Genomic DNA, 18,254 nt, shown 5'->3' on the forward strand with positions numbered 1-18,254 from the left:
TAGCATAATAGTTGGTAGTTCCATTGATGCATTTGGTAGTTGTTGGAGTTTGCATTTTTGATTTGATGTCTTAGTTGAAGCTCTTCCCTTTTTCAGCTGGAAACGTTTATTGCTAAAGATGCCAGAGATCCAGAAATTCAGGTAGGATTTCCTTTTCTATCCCCTCATTTTTAGGGTACTGCAAGCGAGGGACCCAAGCCAAAATGTGTGCCTGTGTTTATTTTCATATCAATCTGGAACACCTTGGATAATTTTTAATGTGTGATCTTCACATATACATCTTCACAGTAAAGTCATTCCTACGGCCATGGATATAAATTTCGGTTTCGGTAAAAAATCAAAGCAAATTTAATTATTGTACCGAAATTTGGTACTCTGGCCGAAATTTCGGGTTAGGGTGATTTCGGTTTCGGTCCCAACCGAAATCCAAAATTTCGGTTGAAATTTAAAACCATATCCCTACAGCTATCTCGTATTGTATCTGTAACAATAGATTTCATTTGTGTTATCTAAGGTTTAAGCTTGCTTTCAGGGAGCTATTGCCGAGGTGCCTGAAATCATACTCAGATGTGTAAGCCGAGATGAGGCAGCCTTGGCTATAGCCCAAAAGGTGTCTATCTTTCTTGCGATTTATGGACTTTCTTTATGTTTGTTATGTCGAATTTGTAACATCTGGTAATGTTGGGGCAGGTTTTCAAGAGTTTATATGAGAATGCTTCAAACAGTCTGCACATTGCTTCCCATCTTGCAATTCTGGTCGCTATTCGAGATGTCTGCAAGCTTGTTGTCAAGGAATTAACAAGTTGGGTATGTCCTTGATTCTGTCCTTACATTTGAGATTGATTAGTTTTTCGCTGAAGTGTTATGTGGGCCAGAAATTTCCACTTTATAATAACCCTTCAAAAATGAATGTGGCGGGTTGTATGCATTTATATTGTGTTTTTATGTTATCCAGTTTTCAAAATTTTCTTTGTCCATGATTAATAGTTCTATACCCTCATTTTTTCTTTTATTACTTTTATATGAATTAAATGCAATATTTGGTAGATTATATACATTGGATCTTAGATCTGTTGCAATGGCATTCATGAAATGTTTCCAACAAAAGCATTGGATTCTATTTGAGAGCAGACCCCATACTGCTGACTACCAAGGAAACTTCTGCCCTGTAGTTCGAATCTGCTGCCATGCTGGGGACGTGGTAAATATGCCGGATATAGGACACCAGATCAATTCATCAGAATGCTGGTTTAGATGAAGAGGCATTGCCCAAAATGGATATCCACTTACCGAGTGGGAGGTGGTTAGCGAGATAAGTTAGGTCCAAGACCCAGATGGCTGCATAGCTTCCAAAATTTTTATCCGGATGTCGACAAGTTCTCTATTTCTTGCTTTCTCTATGAGGAGCTGTCCGCTATTGATCAGTCCAAAAACATGTGTTTCCGTTCCCCACTGAAACTGGTACTTGATAGGGATCCTGTGGGGACAGTTTGTTTGACCCATTGCCATACCTTTGCTCTTGTGTAGAAAATCTTTTCAGTAATGTTAGTGACATGCTGCTTAATTCATATGATGTATATGTTAGTATTATATAGTTAACTTGCGCTGCAGTGCTGTATTCATGGTAGGTTTGTTATTTCAAGTAATTTATACTGTATTAGGTTGTAGATACCATTTAATCTGTGTAAATTAGACTATTAGTGATTTAATCTGTCTAAATTTATATTGTATTAGGTAGTAATTTAATCTGTTGTCATCTGATAATGACAAAATACCTACGCATCATGTGAATTATATTATTAGTACATCTTGACTTAATGTGAGATAAATTAATCTTTTTAAGTAGTCTGATGTAGGACAGCTAGGGGAAGGAAGAGATACGAAAACTGTAGAAAAGCGCATGGATTTTCAGCGATTATAGATCTTGAATTTTCTAATGTCAAGTTGATAACATGGATTTCTGAAAATCTGTCATGGAACAGCCAAACAAGAGAAAACAGTCCTATGGGCTGCATCTAAGAGGAGCAAAGAAATAAATAGGAAAGAATAGAGCATAGCGTCTCACCATGCCTGAAAGGCATCTAGAATAGCGTTTCATTATTCCAGACGAAGGGAGGAGTTAAAGATAAGAAACACAGAATAGAAACATAACTAGGGGACAATAGATTTATGAATTATGAGAACATGAAAATTGACTAGCTAAACGAGAGTTGTAAAGGGATGGATAGATAGATGGCTTAGTATATCACTAACCTTTCTAAGGCGTCTCACCAAGTGTGCCAAGACATCCCATCTTGAAGATGTGGGAGTTCCCTACAATTTGCACAAGAGCAAACCAAAACCTAACTTTTATTCAATATTCCGTTTTCAATGCCCTTCAGGCGTACATTATATAGGCTTCTCCCATAATTTCTAGAAACTTCTCCTATTAAAACAATAATAAATGGTCTCAATGATTTAAGCAAATAAAACCTTAATCTCTAGAAGTTATTCTTAAAACTCACAAAAGTAAAACTAATGAAAAACTCTAACATGCGCGTGGATAGTTGTGTGAATAGTTTCACGTGAATAGCCAATCCCAATTAAAACAAACTATTAAAACCCTCCAAATTACATGGAAAAAATTAGAAAAGCTCAACATACCCAATATGGCAAAGATACTCCAATGAAATGAAGAGAAACCATAAAGCTTATTGAATGGGCCTTAATCTCATATTTTGCTCATTTTTCTGTTCTTTTGGGAAGGCTGGTCTATGGTCTACCATCATAGTCTGAGACCCCACAATCTGTCACGATGTTCACTGCTTATTGTATGAAGTTATGCTGCTATTTTTTATTAATTTATTGGGGAAATACATATTTTTCTAGGGATATCAAGATGTGAGATTAGTTTAGGCACCATCATTTCTAAAAGATGAATGGGATCTTCTGCTTTTTATTTTTATTTTTTATGTTATTTGACTTATTTCTCTTCGTATATTTGTCATTCTTTTCCAATTTATTCATTCACTATATATTTTTGTTTACTAGGTGATTTACTCGGATGAGGAGCGTAAGTTCAACAAAGACATAACCGTCGGTCTCATTCGTTCGGAATTACTAAACCTGGCAGAGTACAATGTACATCTGGCAAAACTTATTGATAGTGGAAGGAATAGTACGTGTTTAGAAGTCTCACTTTTAGAATCTAATTCATTCTGTCAGTTGATACTCAATTAACTAGTTGTATATCCTTTGCAGAAGCTGCTACAGAGTTTGCCATTTCTCTTGTCCAAACATTGGTGGTTCAGGAACCTGGAGCTAGTGTCTCAGAACTCTACAACCTCATTGATGCCTTGGCAAAGGTGCAAATACATTTCAGTTTCAACTTTTTTTTTGAATGGCAGAAAGGATTATCTTATTCTATTAGTTTCAACATTTGTTCATTATTTATAATTTACATTTTTCTAATTCATAATCGGTTTGAGTGTGCAGCTTGCCATGAGGCCTGGATCTCCGGAATCTTTGCAACAGCTGGTTGAGATTGCCCGGAATCCCACTGCCAATGTGATGTCTATACCTGGTTTTACTATTGGCAAGGATGATAAATCAAGACAATTTAGGGACAAAAAGGTAAATTGAAATCTTAATAGTCACTTTATTAATGCCTTTTTACTTCCATCTTTTGGGAACATGTACTTGCTTCTTGTAAAGACCATATATTCTTAATTGCATTTCCGTTTTGAACAGGTTGCATCTGGTCGTTCTATGGCAAGTAGGGAGGACTATAGTCTTACTGAGTCTGCAGCAGCAGATCCTTCTGGTTTTCGTGAGCAGGTATTTATCAGTGATATTGTACATTTTGAATACATTACTATCTGTCAATGTCCTATATGAAAGTGGCAAGGCAAAGGAACTGGTAGGAACAGCTTGACAAATTATAAAATTGGACACGGTTGTTTATAAGAAACATATTATAATTAAACACGATTAAAGGGAATGACGAAGGCTGTAGTGGGTTGTGTTCATCAAATTATGTAATACTGCTAAAATGATTTCCACTTATATTCTGTAGCTCTATACCTTTACACTGTTTCTTCATGAGTTGTTTTTGAGTGGTAACAATATTTTATTAATAGAACGAAATGACTATACAAAAAAATGGAGCACGACTAAATCCTTCATTGCATCAAGGAATTGGGAGTGTAGAAAGTTTATCTGTATGGGCAGGACCAAGATAAATATCTGTAGGACCATTTGTCTTTTCCAATGCTAGTTTATCTGTAGAAAATTCAAATGCTTCTTCCTTTTTCCTAAGTACACTTGTTTCCTCTTGTCACCTGATGGTCAAACTTGATAGAATTGCTATCAAGCCTAGTTATAGTTTTTCTTCTCAATCTTTCTGAAATAGAGCATCCATTACCCTGAGACCATAACAGAATGTTTTGCAGAACCTGTTGTCTTGAAAATTGTGGTCGGTTTGCAACTCACATATGTTGCACTGTTAAAATTTTAAAATACAGTATGATACCCATAAGTGTTTTCTTCCTTCAATTTTGTTTTTCTTTCTTACATTCTTAGGTGTAATTTTATCTTTCTGTTGTATCTTCAATATATGCATCTTTCTGTGTCCATATGCTGAACTGCGATACTTCATTCTCATTTAAATGCCACATGTTCTTTAAAAGCTCTAACTTTGTTGGTACCCGAAAAGTTTGCAGGCAATACTTGATTTTTTAGCCCACTAGTTGTCAACTAGTGTGAAACTACCAGTTACTCCAAAAGCTTAAGCTGTTGGAGAAGGCGTTACTCCAAAAGCTTAAGCTGTTGGAGAAGGCGTTATTTAATCTTTTATACTTTAACACTCCCCCTCATGAGTGGCCCCTCTTTCTTTGGGTTGGCTTACACATGACACATGTGGGCCCCACTTTTGGGTTTGGCCATTGCATGTGGATTTCGCTATCAAGGAGGTTTGAACCCATGCATTTGCTCTGATACCATGTGAAACTACCAGTACCTCCAAAAGCTTAAGCTGTTGGAGAAGGCGTTTATTTAATCTTTTATACTTTAAATATTATTTACATAATAATAATTTTTTTATTATTTACATAATGACAAGTGAAACCATATGATTATGCAAATATCATCTGTGTCATATACACCACAACTAACACACACCATCTCAAGAAAACTTTGAAAATCAACATATGTTACTTTTTCAACCAAGTAGTTAAAAGACTTAGTGGATGTGGTTTCCGTTTGTTTAGCTGTGGAGAAAACAATATTTTTTTTTTCAAATCGGGGGCATGGTTCTGTATTCTGCTTTTGTTTTGATTTTGACACCGTATCCCATATCTTTCACTTCCATGATACAAAAGAAGCAGCAAGAAATTTGCAAGTACCAGCTATGGACAGAATCAATTAGCATCAAAATATGTTAATTGCTATGATTTGTGGACATGGACATGAGTGTCGCATGTCAACATGGCACCCCCCCAAAATTTAGAAACGGGGACATGGCTAAAACAAAAACCTTATAATCATGATTTGTAGACACAGATTCGTGCCCCAAGTTTTGACACGGATACGATGTGTTTGACATGGCAACTCTTGAAAATCTAAAATGGTGACGCATCCATACACGTACATACATATAAAATTATATATCACTATCATAATTTGCAACAATATTCATTTAAAAGATTTATTCCCTGATCTTTTCTTAGTTGCTGTTGATAAGTCAGCGATAGTGAAAGATTGTTTTGAGAGAATAGATGGTAAAGTTATTTGGAAACCTACTTTTCGGAGGAATTTCTTTGATTGAGAACTGCCTTCGGTGCTCAGATTCTTCCAGGTTCTTGAAAAGACGTACATCAGTTTATTAGGGGTTGATAAAAGGCTTTGGGTTTTAGATTCTTCCGGTTTCTTTTCGGTCAAGTCTTTTTATAAGGGCCTGGTTCCTTATCAGGAAAATCCAATGGCAGCAAAGGTGTGGAAGATCAAGGCTCCTCCAAGAGTTTGTTTCTTTGGCTGGTCTACGATATGCGGTCGGATCCAAACGGTGGACTTTCTGAGAAAGAAGAAAATGCTAATTGTTGATCATTGTGCTTTGTGTATAGAATCAGGGAGTCGGTGGATCACATTTTCATTCACTGCAAAGTTGCTCGTGAGGTATGGGGCGAGATATTATCAAGGTTTGTTATTGATTGGTTTTTTCCTTCCACTCTTAAAGATTTCTTTGAAGGTTGATCCTGTAATCCTTGGAGGAAAAAAGGAAAGGTTTTATGGGCACTCTCATTAGTGGCCACAATGTGGGTTCTGTGGATCGAAAGGAATAATAGAGTTTTTGAAGGTAAAGCTAAATCTTCTTATTTTCTGTTTATCAAGGCTGTTGCTTTAACTATCTCTTAGGTTAGGGCTCTACCGCTTTTCCAATTTGTTTCGGCTTTCGAACTTTGGGAAGGTTGGAGAGTAGTTTGTAATAGTAAGGAAAATGTTGATGTTATTATTCAGGCCTGGCGTCTTCCCCCTGATGGACTCTTAAAGTTAAATTTCGATGGTTCTAGTTTGGGTAATCCTGGCCCAGCCGGGATAGGGAGTGTCCTAAGAGACTGCGCCAGCGAGGTCATTAAGGCTTATTCGGCTCCGATTGGGACAGCCGGTTCGAGTGAAGCTGAGGTAAGAGCAGTTCATCAAGGCTTTTTGTGTTTGGAAAGGAATAGGTTGAGCAGTTGCATTGTAGAGGGTGATTCGCTTAATGTTATAAGGTGGCTCAGGGGCTCTTCGGTTCCGCCGTGGAGATTTCTTCGTTTCTTTGATGAGATAAAAGACATATTGAAAGGGCTTTCGATCTTATATCAGCATACGAGAAGATCTGCTAATGCTATTGCAGATAAGTTGGCAAAAGATGGAGTTTCTAAGCAGGATTTAATGCTTTTTGATTTTTTACACCCTAATTGTATAATTGCAGGGTTGTCTCTGTTTTCTTGGTTTGTATCTGTGTCTTTGTACTTGAGGGGGGACCTTCTCAGTCTTCTTTTTAATGAATTCTGTTACCATTCAAAAAAAAAAAAAAAATCATTTAAAAAGCTGATAAATCTTAGGATTAATCAACTATAATCTAAAACAAACATGAGATACACAAATAATGCATTCATCAAGTTTAATCTATTCGCTTTAGTCTCCAATATGCAGAGAGAGAGACCAATAGGATATGGGGTTTTAGGTTTAGGGGAGGGAATATAACATCAAATATTAGTTAAAAAAGAGCTAAACGAAAGTCTATAATAAAAGAAGAGTTAATGATAAAAGAGATAAAACACAATATTCAATAATAAAACAGAATCTCACACTTGTCACGGTACAAAAATATGTTGACACGCCCACATTAAGTCTGACACTTCGAGGAGTACAATTAAAATGTTGAAAGGAGTGTCGACACATGTGGACCATGATTTTAAATCTCTTTTCGGTGTTGGTTTCTGCCACCACCGAAATCAAAATATTTTGATTTCGGTGGAAATTTCGGCCGAAATCTTGTAAAATTTTCCCTAAAATTTTGGTGGAAATTTCCTAAAACTTCGGTGGGAATTCGTAAATGATGATCGTCATCCCTGGGCACATAACATGTAGGAAATTGAACTTTAAGATATTGATGATTAGACCGTTTTTTTTAAAATGATGTTCATTATGGGCACTGTTAATATAAAACAACTATATCTTCTGGTTTGTAACCCTTAAAATCTTGCATGGATACACTGCAGGTTTCTCTTTTATTCACTGAATGGTGTCGGATTTGTGAACTTCCTGGTGCAACGGATACAGTTTATACCCATTATATCTCGCAGCTGAATCAAAGTGGGCTGCTTAAAGGAGATGATACAACTGATCGTTTTTTCCGCATTCTCACCGTAATTTTTCTTGTTCCTTTAATTGTGTTTTTACTGACGATTAGCTATTTGTAAGTTTATCATCATTATTATCCTATTTGTTTCTTTAATTTTAGGAACTTTCTATAGCACATTGCCTTGCCTCTGAGGCAATTAATCCAGTTTCATTGTCTCTACAATCGCCTCAACATGGTCAGCATCTCTCATTTATAGCTGTTGATATGTATGCAAAGCTCCTGGTTCTAGTTATAAAGGTAATAATATCTTCCACTAAGTTTTTTATATGTATTTTTGTTTGAAAATGACCTTGTTGGATCACATCAGCCTCAATAGACGTTGATACTTAGTTGTGGTTTATAACTCCTTATCTTTGTTGTTGTCAGTTCTGTGCTGCTGATCAGGGAGTGAATAAAGTTTTTCTTTTGCCCAAGGTTGAAATCCTCAAATAATATATTTTATTTATTATTAATTAATTAATTAATTTCTTGCTTCCGTTGTTTTTACTTCCATCCTTCTCATTTTGATATGGACAGATTCTGTCGGTGACTGTGAGAGTAATCCAAAAGGACGCAGAAGAGAAGAAGTCTTCTTTTAACCCAAGGCCATATTTCAGGCTGTTTATAAACTGGCTCTTGGACCTTGGGTCGCCCGACCCTGTCCTAGATGGTGCCAACTTTCAGGTACAAGAAGTTCACTTTTCTTCTATTGAATGATGTACAAGAAGTTCACTTTTTGTGTCATCATTCTGGTCTCTGTCTCTTTATCTGATGTGAATTTGCTACTTTCAGGTCTTGACATCCTTTGCAAGTGCTTTCCATGCATTGCAACCTCTGAAGGTCCCTAGTTGGAGGTTAGCATGTTGCTCTTAATTGTCATCCATTCCTTAATTTTAGTGTTCATAGAGTCTTAGTAATTTAAGATGCCAGAAGTCTATTTGAAAGCTTCATTAATGTGATAACCAAAAATGATGTTTAGCTGAAAGTTAATGCTTATGGAAAGATCTAGCTACAACCGTGAATAGTTTTAAATTTTCAAAAATAAAGAAAGAAAAAAAACAGAAAGATCTAGCTATGAAAAAAAGGGTGGCCCAGTGCACGAGGTCCCACCATTGCGGGGTCTGAGGGGGGGGGGGGGGGCGCTAGATGTACGCAGCTTTGCAGAGAGGCTGTTTCCGTGAGTTGAACCCGTGACCACCAGGTCACAATAAAGCAACCAAAGATCTAGCTATGTAGTTGTTAAAAGAAAAGCCGCAGATCTCTCGGAGCCATAGTATCAAATAGAATTTTTCAAAACCTTCTCCATGAGAAGCAACTTTGGCCGGTAGATGCATCGGAAGGCGAGGGTGTTGGAATGTCCTTGTTTCTTGTTCTATGCGGAAAAAATAAGATTCGACGTTATTTTGCCTTATGACAATGCTTGAATGGGCCCTTGTCCGGTCAGAAGATGTTCAACCTGATTTACAGAGCATGTTTTATCTAAGGTTTTAAATTTCGGTTTCAGTCGCCCTGGAAACTAAAAGTTCCAGTTTCGGATGGAAATTTAAGTGAAAATTCTGTAAAATCATAGAAACATATGCGAATGATAGAATTTAAAGATGAAATTTCTGGAAATGCTAGAATAAGGACAAATACACACTTAGAAACTGTGTAGACTAGCTCATGCAATGCGACTATTCAAATGATACATCCTAGTTATTTATTTTTATTTTTTTTCATTTTGATTATTTATTCATTCTTTATTAGGTTTGTCCTCCCTTTATTTTTGGTCCGTGAGGTCAGTGATCTATTTTTTTTCCAGCTTTGCATGGCTCGAGTTGGTGAGCCATCGAAGTTTCATGCCTAAATTGCTTATGAGCAACACTCAGAAAGGTTGGCCTTTCATTCAACGCTTGCTTGTTGACTTGTTCAAGTTCATGGAGCCATACTTGAGGAATGCTGAATTAGGAGAACCGGTATGCCTTATATTATTGCTGGTGCTTTTTTGGCTGTAAGATCAGTTATTTAAAGTGTCATTTTGAAGATTTATCTATATTTACTTGTTTAAATTTTATCTATATTTACTTTTTAAAATTTATCTATAATTACTTGTTTGCAGGTTCACTTTCTGTACAAAGGCACCCTAAGGGTGCTGTTGGTTCTGCTTCACGATTTTCCAGAATTCCTCTGTGATTATCATTTCAGCTTTTGTGATGTGATCCCTCCCAGTTGCATTCAAATGCGAAATGTTATTCTCAGTGCATTTCCTCGTAACATGAGGTTGCCCGATCCGTCTACTCCCAACTTAAAGGTGGGTCCATCTTGCACTTTCTAAACATCAATTACCAATCACGGATTAGACTTTTTATTCCTTTTCCTTTTCACATGCAGATCGATCTCCTAGCTGAAATCAGCCAATCACCACATATTCTCTCTGAGGTTGATGCTGCTTTGAAAGTGAAGCAGATTAAGGCAGACATTGATGAGTATCTCAAGGTAATTTTAGTCCTTATCTTGGTTTACCTTGGTCATGCTTACTAAATAAATATGAGTTTAGTATTATAAAAATTAAAAATGCAAGGACCAATTCTCATTTTATCTTTGCTCATTGTTTTTGTTTGTTTGCATTTGTTCTTCATTTTCACCTAAACTGTTCATGGGGTATCACTTAAGACACCAATATTGTACACGGGCGTTGCTAGTATTATTTGTCTGGTTTTTATGTTCTACCATGGTATAAAGGTTATATGTTTGATATTTTTACTCATTAGATTTTCTCTCTTTTTGGAGCTCTGTAGACTAGGCAACAGGGATCTTCATTTTTAGCGGAACTGAAGCCGAGACTGATGCTTCCCCAGAACGAGGCTGCTCTGGCAGGGACTCGGTACAATGTACCCCTGATAAACTCGCTTGTGCTTTACGTAGGCATGCAGGTAACATTTTTTTTTAAATTGTTGTTTCTTTTCTTTCTTCTAAATCTTGTGGATTACAAAGAGGACGAATCTAGAAACTCTCTAGTTCAAGCATTCCCGGCCAGGGAAAATTTCCTAGAATTTTGGAGCTTAAGAAAATACCCCGGTGGATGAAATGCCCTGTTTTTTCTTCTTCTCTAAAAGAAGTTAAAAAAAAACTCTTTGATTGTTAATCAGTTTTCTATATAACTGAGAGAATTGATTTCAATTGGGGTGCAAGTTAGGTTGTGTTGGCCCAAACGAAACTGAACCCAGATCCGAACTGCTCCCATATGAATTTGGTGACATCAACATTTTATACATGTTGTTCTATGCAAGTACTTAATTTTATGTTAGCCTACATGTAGTGTATTTTCCATCACCTGATATGAAGATATAAAGAAGTGAGATTGGTATTATGAACACGGTGCATGGTGTATCTCATTCAATTTGAAACAGAAGACATTGTAAATGTGTTGTTTATTTAATTCTTTTCCAATAACTATGTTGTTCTTTGTTTCCACATTATGCGTTGTTACATTATCTGGGCTATTTTAATTTTAGAATTTCTCTATAATATAATAAACCAGAAACTTTCAAGAAATAAGTGTCTTTTAAAGGTGGGTGATTCTTTCTGTGTCGGATTCTCTTCCTATGGACACCCTGCCTTAATCCGTGTTGGTGGTTTTTCTTGAGCCCCGGAAGCTCTGTAGCTTCTGTTGTCTCTTTGAAGTTTTAACAAATTTCAATCATTTAAAAAGGAAAAAGAAGAAGCGTCTTCTTTACATGTTGGGATCCTATGCATGGCCCCTTTCAGTGGGAATCAAGTTATTTGTTAAATTGGCTTTATCATCTATGTTTTTTTTCCATAAAATAAGGATGTATAGTGGTGCTTTCTATCTACACATGCTTATTTCCATATTTATTTTGCTGCAATAAGTATATGGACTTGATTTTATACATTTTAGTAGAAAATAATATATTTACCGGATATTGATGTAAAATAAACAAATCCCCTCATTTGATACCTTCTTTGGAGCCTGCAGGCAATCCAGCAACTACAGAGCAAGTCTTCGCCACAGCATGTTCCTCCTACACCACAATTAACCCACACTGCTCCCATGGATCCCTTTTTGGTTGGTGCTGCCATGGATATTTTCCAGACTCTGATTGGAGAATTGGATACGGAAGGGCGGTACCTTTTCCTCAATGCTGTTGCCAACCAATTACGTTACCCGAACAACCATACACATTATTTCTCCTTTGTCCTCCTCTACTTGTTTGTAGAAGCTAACCAGGTGAGGCTATGTATTCATGTTTTAAATCATATTCTTTTAGTTCAGTAGTTAGTCAATGTGCTGTTATTCTGTTCTATTCTTTTTTTTGCAACTGGGCGTAACTATCTGAAATTTCATCCCTGAGAAAATTGCTCTAGCAAATGACCTCATAATGTTATCTTTGCTACTATTTATTGTTATTATATTAGGTTGAAACTGTCACTCAGTGGAGGCAGACATGGCAATAGGTGGCTGGTGTAAAAAGAAAAGGAGATGGGGATGGAATTAAGTTGTGAGGGGTATATCCTGTATTCCAGATATTGAAGGGGTTAAACAATGCTTTTAGGGACAAATTCAAGAAAATAATGTAAAAGAAAAATTGACAGGGAAGCTCAAGAATTGCTGCATCTAAAATTGAAAAGGAAGATGCCGAATTGTGATTTTTTCCAGATCAGCCTTCACGAGGTTGGGCCTGTCTCACACGGAGGAGCAAAGTGCAACACGCTTTGAACGAAAGTGGGGGTAAGTGTGGTATAGATAGACCTAGGGGGGTGAAAGTTGGGCTGGGCCAGCTTTAAAGCCCGAGTAAGTAAACCAGTTGGCCGGCGTTTGGGCTGATTTTTCACTTACCCGAGTCGGGTTTGGGTCTACTTATCAAATCTGTGTTAAATTTGGGTTTTACTTGGGTAACACCTTGCTACTATTCTAGAAACACGGCTCGGCTCATAAAATTTGAATACTCAACTCAACTCCACAAAGCCTTTGTCCCAAACTAGTTGGGGTCGGCTAAATACATGTGGTCCATGTGGATTTCATGTGAAACAACCAATTACTCCAAAAGCTTCAGCTGTTAGAGTTGGTGTTATTTAATCATATATACTTCAACAGTGCCATTGTTACCGGACTCCATAGTTTTTCTGACAGTTCTGAGTGTTTCTCTTGGGAGTGGAAGGTGATTCATCAAACATTATAGCTTGCACACAAAAAAAAAAGAGTTCTGGTCCATGGAGGCTGGCACATAAATTGATGATTTAAATGATTCATTTTTTTATTATCCCTAGTAGTGCTAATGATTTAGCGAAGTCTGTTACAATGAATGAGGTCCGTAGAGATGTATTATTTGTTGGGTAACCCTGGCCTCTCACTTGAGATTTTGTTTTTTTACTTTTTTTTAAAATAAAATTCTGCCATGTGGGTTGTCTACATTGTGAGTGCTAATTTGTTTACTATCGTTGTCACTGCAGGACATCATCCAGGAACAAATAACAAGAGTATTGTTGGAGCGCCTCATTGTCAACCGGCCCCATCCATGGGGTCTTCTAATTACGTTTATTGAGCTTATCAAGGTATTTATTTGGGGAACTTATTTGTCGATTTTCTCTTGGAAAACAAAATTAAGACATTTTGTGTCAAAGTCATCCCAAACACCCCTCCTAATATTGCCATTTGTATCGAACTGGCTACGTTTGTCATTTTACTAAAGAGAAGGATATTTGTGTCATTTAAAACAGTTATTAAGATATGATTTGACATGTGGCGCATTAGGGAGGGCTGTTAGGGACATCTGTGATAAGGGTGTGTCTCTATTTTTTATAGAACCGATCACAGTTCCATATTATAGTATTTTTGGGTTATTTTGCATAAGATGGTTCCTTGTATCTATGCAGAATCCAAGGTATAATTTCTGGAATCGGTCATTTACTCGGTGTGCACCTGAGATTGAGAAGCTGTTTGAATCAGTGTCGAGATCATGCGGCGGCCCAAAAGCTGTGGATGATGGAATGGTATCTGGTGGACTCTAGTCACCCATCAAATGTCTTATGGCCGCCTTGTAAATCACATGTAATTCATTAGATTTACTTTTAGGAATGTGTATATTACATTGTTTGACTTTATTCGTGGTGGAGAGAATTCAAGCAGGAACATAAAAACCATTCGAACTAGCTTGCAAATGCATAGTTAAAACCTAAAATTTCCAACAATTTAATTTCAATGTGCACAAGTAAAGCTTATTATCGAGGATCATTCAACTGCTATGGTTTTTATCATGTAGTCCTCAATTTGAGTTGATGTCTCCATTTGTTTGATGCTACTCTACATGACCTACTTACCAATTTATGCAAAGAATTTTTCACATTCTCTAGTTTACGAACCTCAGCGTGTAAGGGGATCCATCCAAAACAAAAGTAGTAAATAAAAACACGGGAAAAATACACTTAGACCCCCTGTGGTTTCTGCCCTAATGTTTAAAAAGTTACAAGTAGACCCCCTGCGGTTTCAATTTGTATAAGGTAGGCCCCAGGATGATCTGATGGAGCTGATTTTTTGGGCACATCTTATCTATGTTAGGGCCCATCAAATGAACGCTTTGGATCATCCAAACAATGTGGGCCCATGCCTGAATCCAAACACTACCAAAAACACAATGGGCCCATGATTACCAGGCGAACAATGTGGGCCCATACCTGAATCAATCATCACTTCAAGATTACCAGCAAGATAATCCCCATACCCAGGTCAACCCGACCCGGGGATACCCGGGTCAGCACGATCCGAATTGGGAAATCGGGTCGAGCGGGTTTGGAAGAATGATATTTGGGTTGGCGGATTAGAGTTTCGGGTTGGCTTCAACCCGACCTGAGTTGCGCCCCTAGAGTTTACATTGTGTGTGTGTGCTGGGGGGGAGGATGTTAATGGGGATGGGATTTATCAGCCCCTATCTTTGTGGCTGTGCTTGCATATTTCTATTGTTTTGTTCAGTGTTCTTATCGGATTTGGCCCGTCAGATTTTCTACAAAACCATTCACCATTGAGCCTTGCATGGATGGGCCAAGACTCAAACCATGCACATCCATTGATCCTAAACCTCTGATTCATGTCCCCTTTCGATGTATGGTTACAAAGGCAATGGCCCACGTTCATCCAGAGAGCCATTTGAACGATTCAGATATACGTGGGCCCCACCTATACTTTCTGCAATGCAATTCCATAAACCATAAGACAAAAACTGGACAGTTTTCACATGTGAAGATCATCACAAGAAATCCAGTCTGAAACCAACCAACCTAACAGATGTTTGCTTCCCAAACAGGTTGTAACTGGAACCCTTTTCAAGATCTTGACAGTATGCTAAAATCCTCATCCCACATGAAAGTACGTGGGATTTTGGCCGAGCCTTGTAATAATATTTCATAAGTTGATGTGTTAGATCTCCTCTAAAACAATAAAATATACACTGTCGGCTCCTTTATGTTGCCAAACAAACCCTATTCTTATATTCTAACAGTTTTAAAAAATCCTCGAGGATCTGCTCAAATCCCTTGAGACATGGAGGATCCCTTTCCCTTCCTACCTACACACCTTCCAACCCAATCTCTTCCACCGCTTTCCCTCACAAATCTTTTTCACACTTTTACCAAAATATCCTCTCTTTCATATGCAGTCACTCTATACATCTAATTTTACATGGATTGTTGTGAAAAGGAAGCTTATACATATAGGGGAAACGATATCAGCACAGCCGTGTTTTATTAATTGCACAAACTCAGCTTGTTTTTACCTTTTTAATTGGCTTGTGGGAGTTATTTGGGAACTGTAATAACCTTTGACAGCTCTTTAAATAATAAAAGACAAGATGTGATAGTGCTAATATCAAAACATGGTAGTGCCAATATCAGTAGCCTTAATATCACTTTCAATATTAGAAACTGAAAACTCGTGAAGGGTTATTTTGGTATTCCTCAAAACTTTGTAGATAGTATTAATGTGCTTAAAAAGTACAAACGAACATTGTGCTTTTGCTAAAGAGGGGATGTTTGACCCTACAGATGCTGGTCTCTCTATATATATGTACACACATCACACACTCATATATGAGAGGCAGTAGAAGGGTGGGAAAGAAAGAAAGAAAGCATGAGGGGGTGCCAAGTGAGGTTATGGTGCGGTTCCAAGTTGCCTCTCATTGGATTTGGGACAGCTGCCTTTCCTTACAATGGGAAGGGTGTAGAACAGGCAATTAGAACAGCTCTAGAGGTACTAATCTTACCTTTCTTTGTCATCTATGTGCCTTACTTTTGGCTATCATTCACCTTCTCATGGTGACTTGGGCTTAAGAAAAGTCCCGTCTTGCCCAAGTAATTTTCAATGGGAAATGATAGTTCCACCCCTTGTAAGCATTTTCAGTTTTTCACTTGTGTTTGTTAGAGATGTTGGGTGAGGAGTTGTTTGTTTTTATGACACTGAAATTTAGGTGGGCTACAGGCATTTTGACACAGCAAAGGTCTACGGCGCAGAGCCCGCCATGGGAAGAGCTTTAACAGATGCAATTTACAAAGGAATGGTGACGAGAGAAGAGATTTTCGTTACTTCTAAGCTTTGGGGGAGCGATCACCACGACCCGGTTAGAGCACTCAGGCAGACACTAAAGTAAGTAAAACCTATCCATCTGTTCTTGGTTTGATTGAGTCTCATTCTCAAATGCACAAACTCAACTTAGGAATGATGTGATGTCATTGCTTAGACTAAATTCTAAGTGTATGTGATTATCAGATACCATTTGATCTTGATTGTTCAGTTGTCACATTCTCAATGTGGGGGTCATCGACTTAGCAGAAGGTTGTCCCTCATAATACCTTTTTATGGCTATACCTTCTGCAATCCAGACATTATTGTAGATTATCTTAGTTAGAGTTTTTTACTTTAACATCCCCCCCTTCTCACCTTTTTCAAATTTGAAGTGAATAAAATGTACATGAAAATCATCTCTCTCACAAGGAAATATTCTCATGATTACGGGCATTTGTTTCAAGTCCTGAAATTAAGGGTGATTTGGAATTTTTTCTCAACAAGATGGAGGTGTCATGTGCATCTCCAGTAAATGAGCAAATGATTATTAGAATGTGGGTTGTGTTGTCCTAGGAATTTAGAGATGGAGTATCTAGACATGTACCTTGTGCACTGGCCTGCGAAATTCAAGGCATCAGCATGCTATCCTGTGCCTAAAGAAGACGACTTCGAGGAGTTAGACATGGAGTCAACATGGACAGGAATGGAAAAATGCGTCGATTTGGGATTGTGCAAATCCATCGGTGTAAGCAACTTCTCTTGCGCCAAGATTGAGCACCTCTTAGATCATGCCTCCATCCCTCCTTCCGTCAACCAGGTAAGGCATGCGAGCTATCATTGTACCACTCATGAAAACTCCCTGAGTCAATCATTGACTTGCCTAAGTAGACTTAGGTTTTACCTTGACTGAGTTCATGTGGATGCCGAGTTTTTTGCTCGAATAAGTCGATCAAAAACTTCTCTGACTCTTCAGATGAATGAAAATTTGACCGCATCAATGTTTAACTCGATAATATGACTCGGTAACCTTTGCCAAGTTCTCAACTGAGTTCGAGTTTTAAAACACTGATATATAACATATGTTCCTTCGTATTCATATGTTCCTTGGTATCGACAACAATAATAACGAAGCTATTAGTTTACTGTAGGTTGAGATGCACCCTTTATGGAGGCAAAAGCAGCTTAGAGAGTTCTGTGGAGAGATGAAAATCCATGTAAGCGCTTATTCACCACTTGGGGCACCAAACTGTCCTTGGGGATCAAATGCTGTGATGGAAAACCCTATCATCCAATCCGTTGCTCTTAAGCATAAAGCAACTCCAGCTCAGGTGAGTCAAAACCCACAACTTTAATGCCCATAAAATTAGTACTGAAGTTGTTGATAAAATCCAAAACCATTAATATGAGTTAAAGAGCTTTTAATTTTTAATGGGTATATGAGGTAACATATTGTTTCTATTATCTGGCAAGGTTGCTTTGAGGTGGGGATTGGAGAAAGGCGCGAGCGTGATTGCAAAGAGCTTCAACCAGGAGAGGATGAAAGAGAACATGGGAGCTCTAGAACTGAGGTTAGACAAAGAGGATCACATTAAGATGGAGATGTTGGATGAAAGGAAGCTCATGAGAGGAGAATTTCTTGTCAATGGGACAACAAGCCCTTATAAGACAATTCAAGAACTGTGGGATGACGAGATTTGATAATTTGCAAATCTAGTCTTTTTAGAGGACTCATTCTACATTTGGTGTATTTAAATTGTCCTCCACTCATTGTGCATGTAAGGTTCCATATCCGGATATATGAAAGAAACTAACATGTCAAATTCAATTATCCTTCCGGAT

General features: G+C 37.7%; 2 protein-coding genes across 2 annotated transcripts in view; both read left to right on the plus strand.

Annotated features, from left to right (window-relative positions):
• Positions 1-14,096, plus strand: part of LOC143877309 (transcription regulator) — a 38,576-nt gene extending 24,480 nt beyond the window's left edge. The window contains exons 33-51 of the mRNA XM_077379304.1: positions 97-141; positions 533-610; positions 691-807; positions 3,031-3,157; positions 3,241-3,344; positions 3,475-3,612; positions 3,730-3,816; positions 7,743-7,889; positions 7,985-8,122; positions 8,252-8,299; positions 8,402-8,548; positions 8,657-8,718; positions 9,666-9,819; positions 9,963-10,154; positions 10,235-10,339; positions 10,642-10,776; positions 11,841-12,092; positions 13,316-13,417; positions 13,739-14,096. Coding sequence (XP_077235419.1) covers positions 97-141; positions 533-610; positions 691-807; positions 3,031-3,157; positions 3,241-3,344; positions 3,475-3,612; positions 3,730-3,816; positions 7,743-7,889; positions 7,985-8,122; positions 8,252-8,299; positions 8,402-8,548; positions 8,657-8,718; positions 9,666-9,819; positions 9,963-10,154; positions 10,235-10,339; positions 10,642-10,776; positions 11,841-12,092; positions 13,316-13,417; positions 13,739-13,873 — 2,313 coding nt within the window. The 3' untranslated portion in view covers positions 13,874-14,096. The remainder of the gene's footprint in view (positions 1-96; positions 142-532; positions 611-690; positions 808-3,030; positions 3,158-3,240; positions 3,345-3,474; positions 3,613-3,729; positions 3,817-7,742; positions 7,890-7,984; positions 8,123-8,251; positions 8,300-8,401; positions 8,549-8,656; positions 8,719-9,665; positions 9,820-9,962; positions 10,155-10,234; positions 10,340-10,641; positions 10,777-11,840; positions 12,093-13,315; positions 13,418-13,738) is intronic.
• Positions 14,097-15,957: 1,861 nt separating this feature from the next.
• Positions 15,958-18,172, plus strand: LOC143876537 (NAD(P)-linked oxidoreductase superfamily protein). Its single transcript, XM_077378247.1, has 5 exons — positions 15,958-16,103; positions 16,321-16,496; positions 16,989-17,232; positions 17,564-17,743; positions 17,886-18,172. Exons 1-5 carry the CDS (start codon positions 15,984-15,986, stop codon positions 18,111-18,113), a joined length of 948 nt encoding a protein of 315 aa, XP_077234362.1. The 5' UTR covers positions 15,958-15,983; the 3' UTR covers positions 18,114-18,172.
• Positions 18,173-18,254: the final 82 nt, after the last annotated feature.

This window comes from Tasmannia lanceolata, unplaced genomic scaffold (genome assembly GCF_043159265.1).
Source record: "Tasmannia lanceolata isolate RefF3 unplaced genomic scaffold, GAP_Taslan_0.1 ptg000005l, whole genome shotgun sequence".
NCBI lineage: Eukaryota > Viridiplantae > Streptophyta > Magnoliopsida > Canellales > Winteraceae > Tasmannia > Tasmannia lanceolata.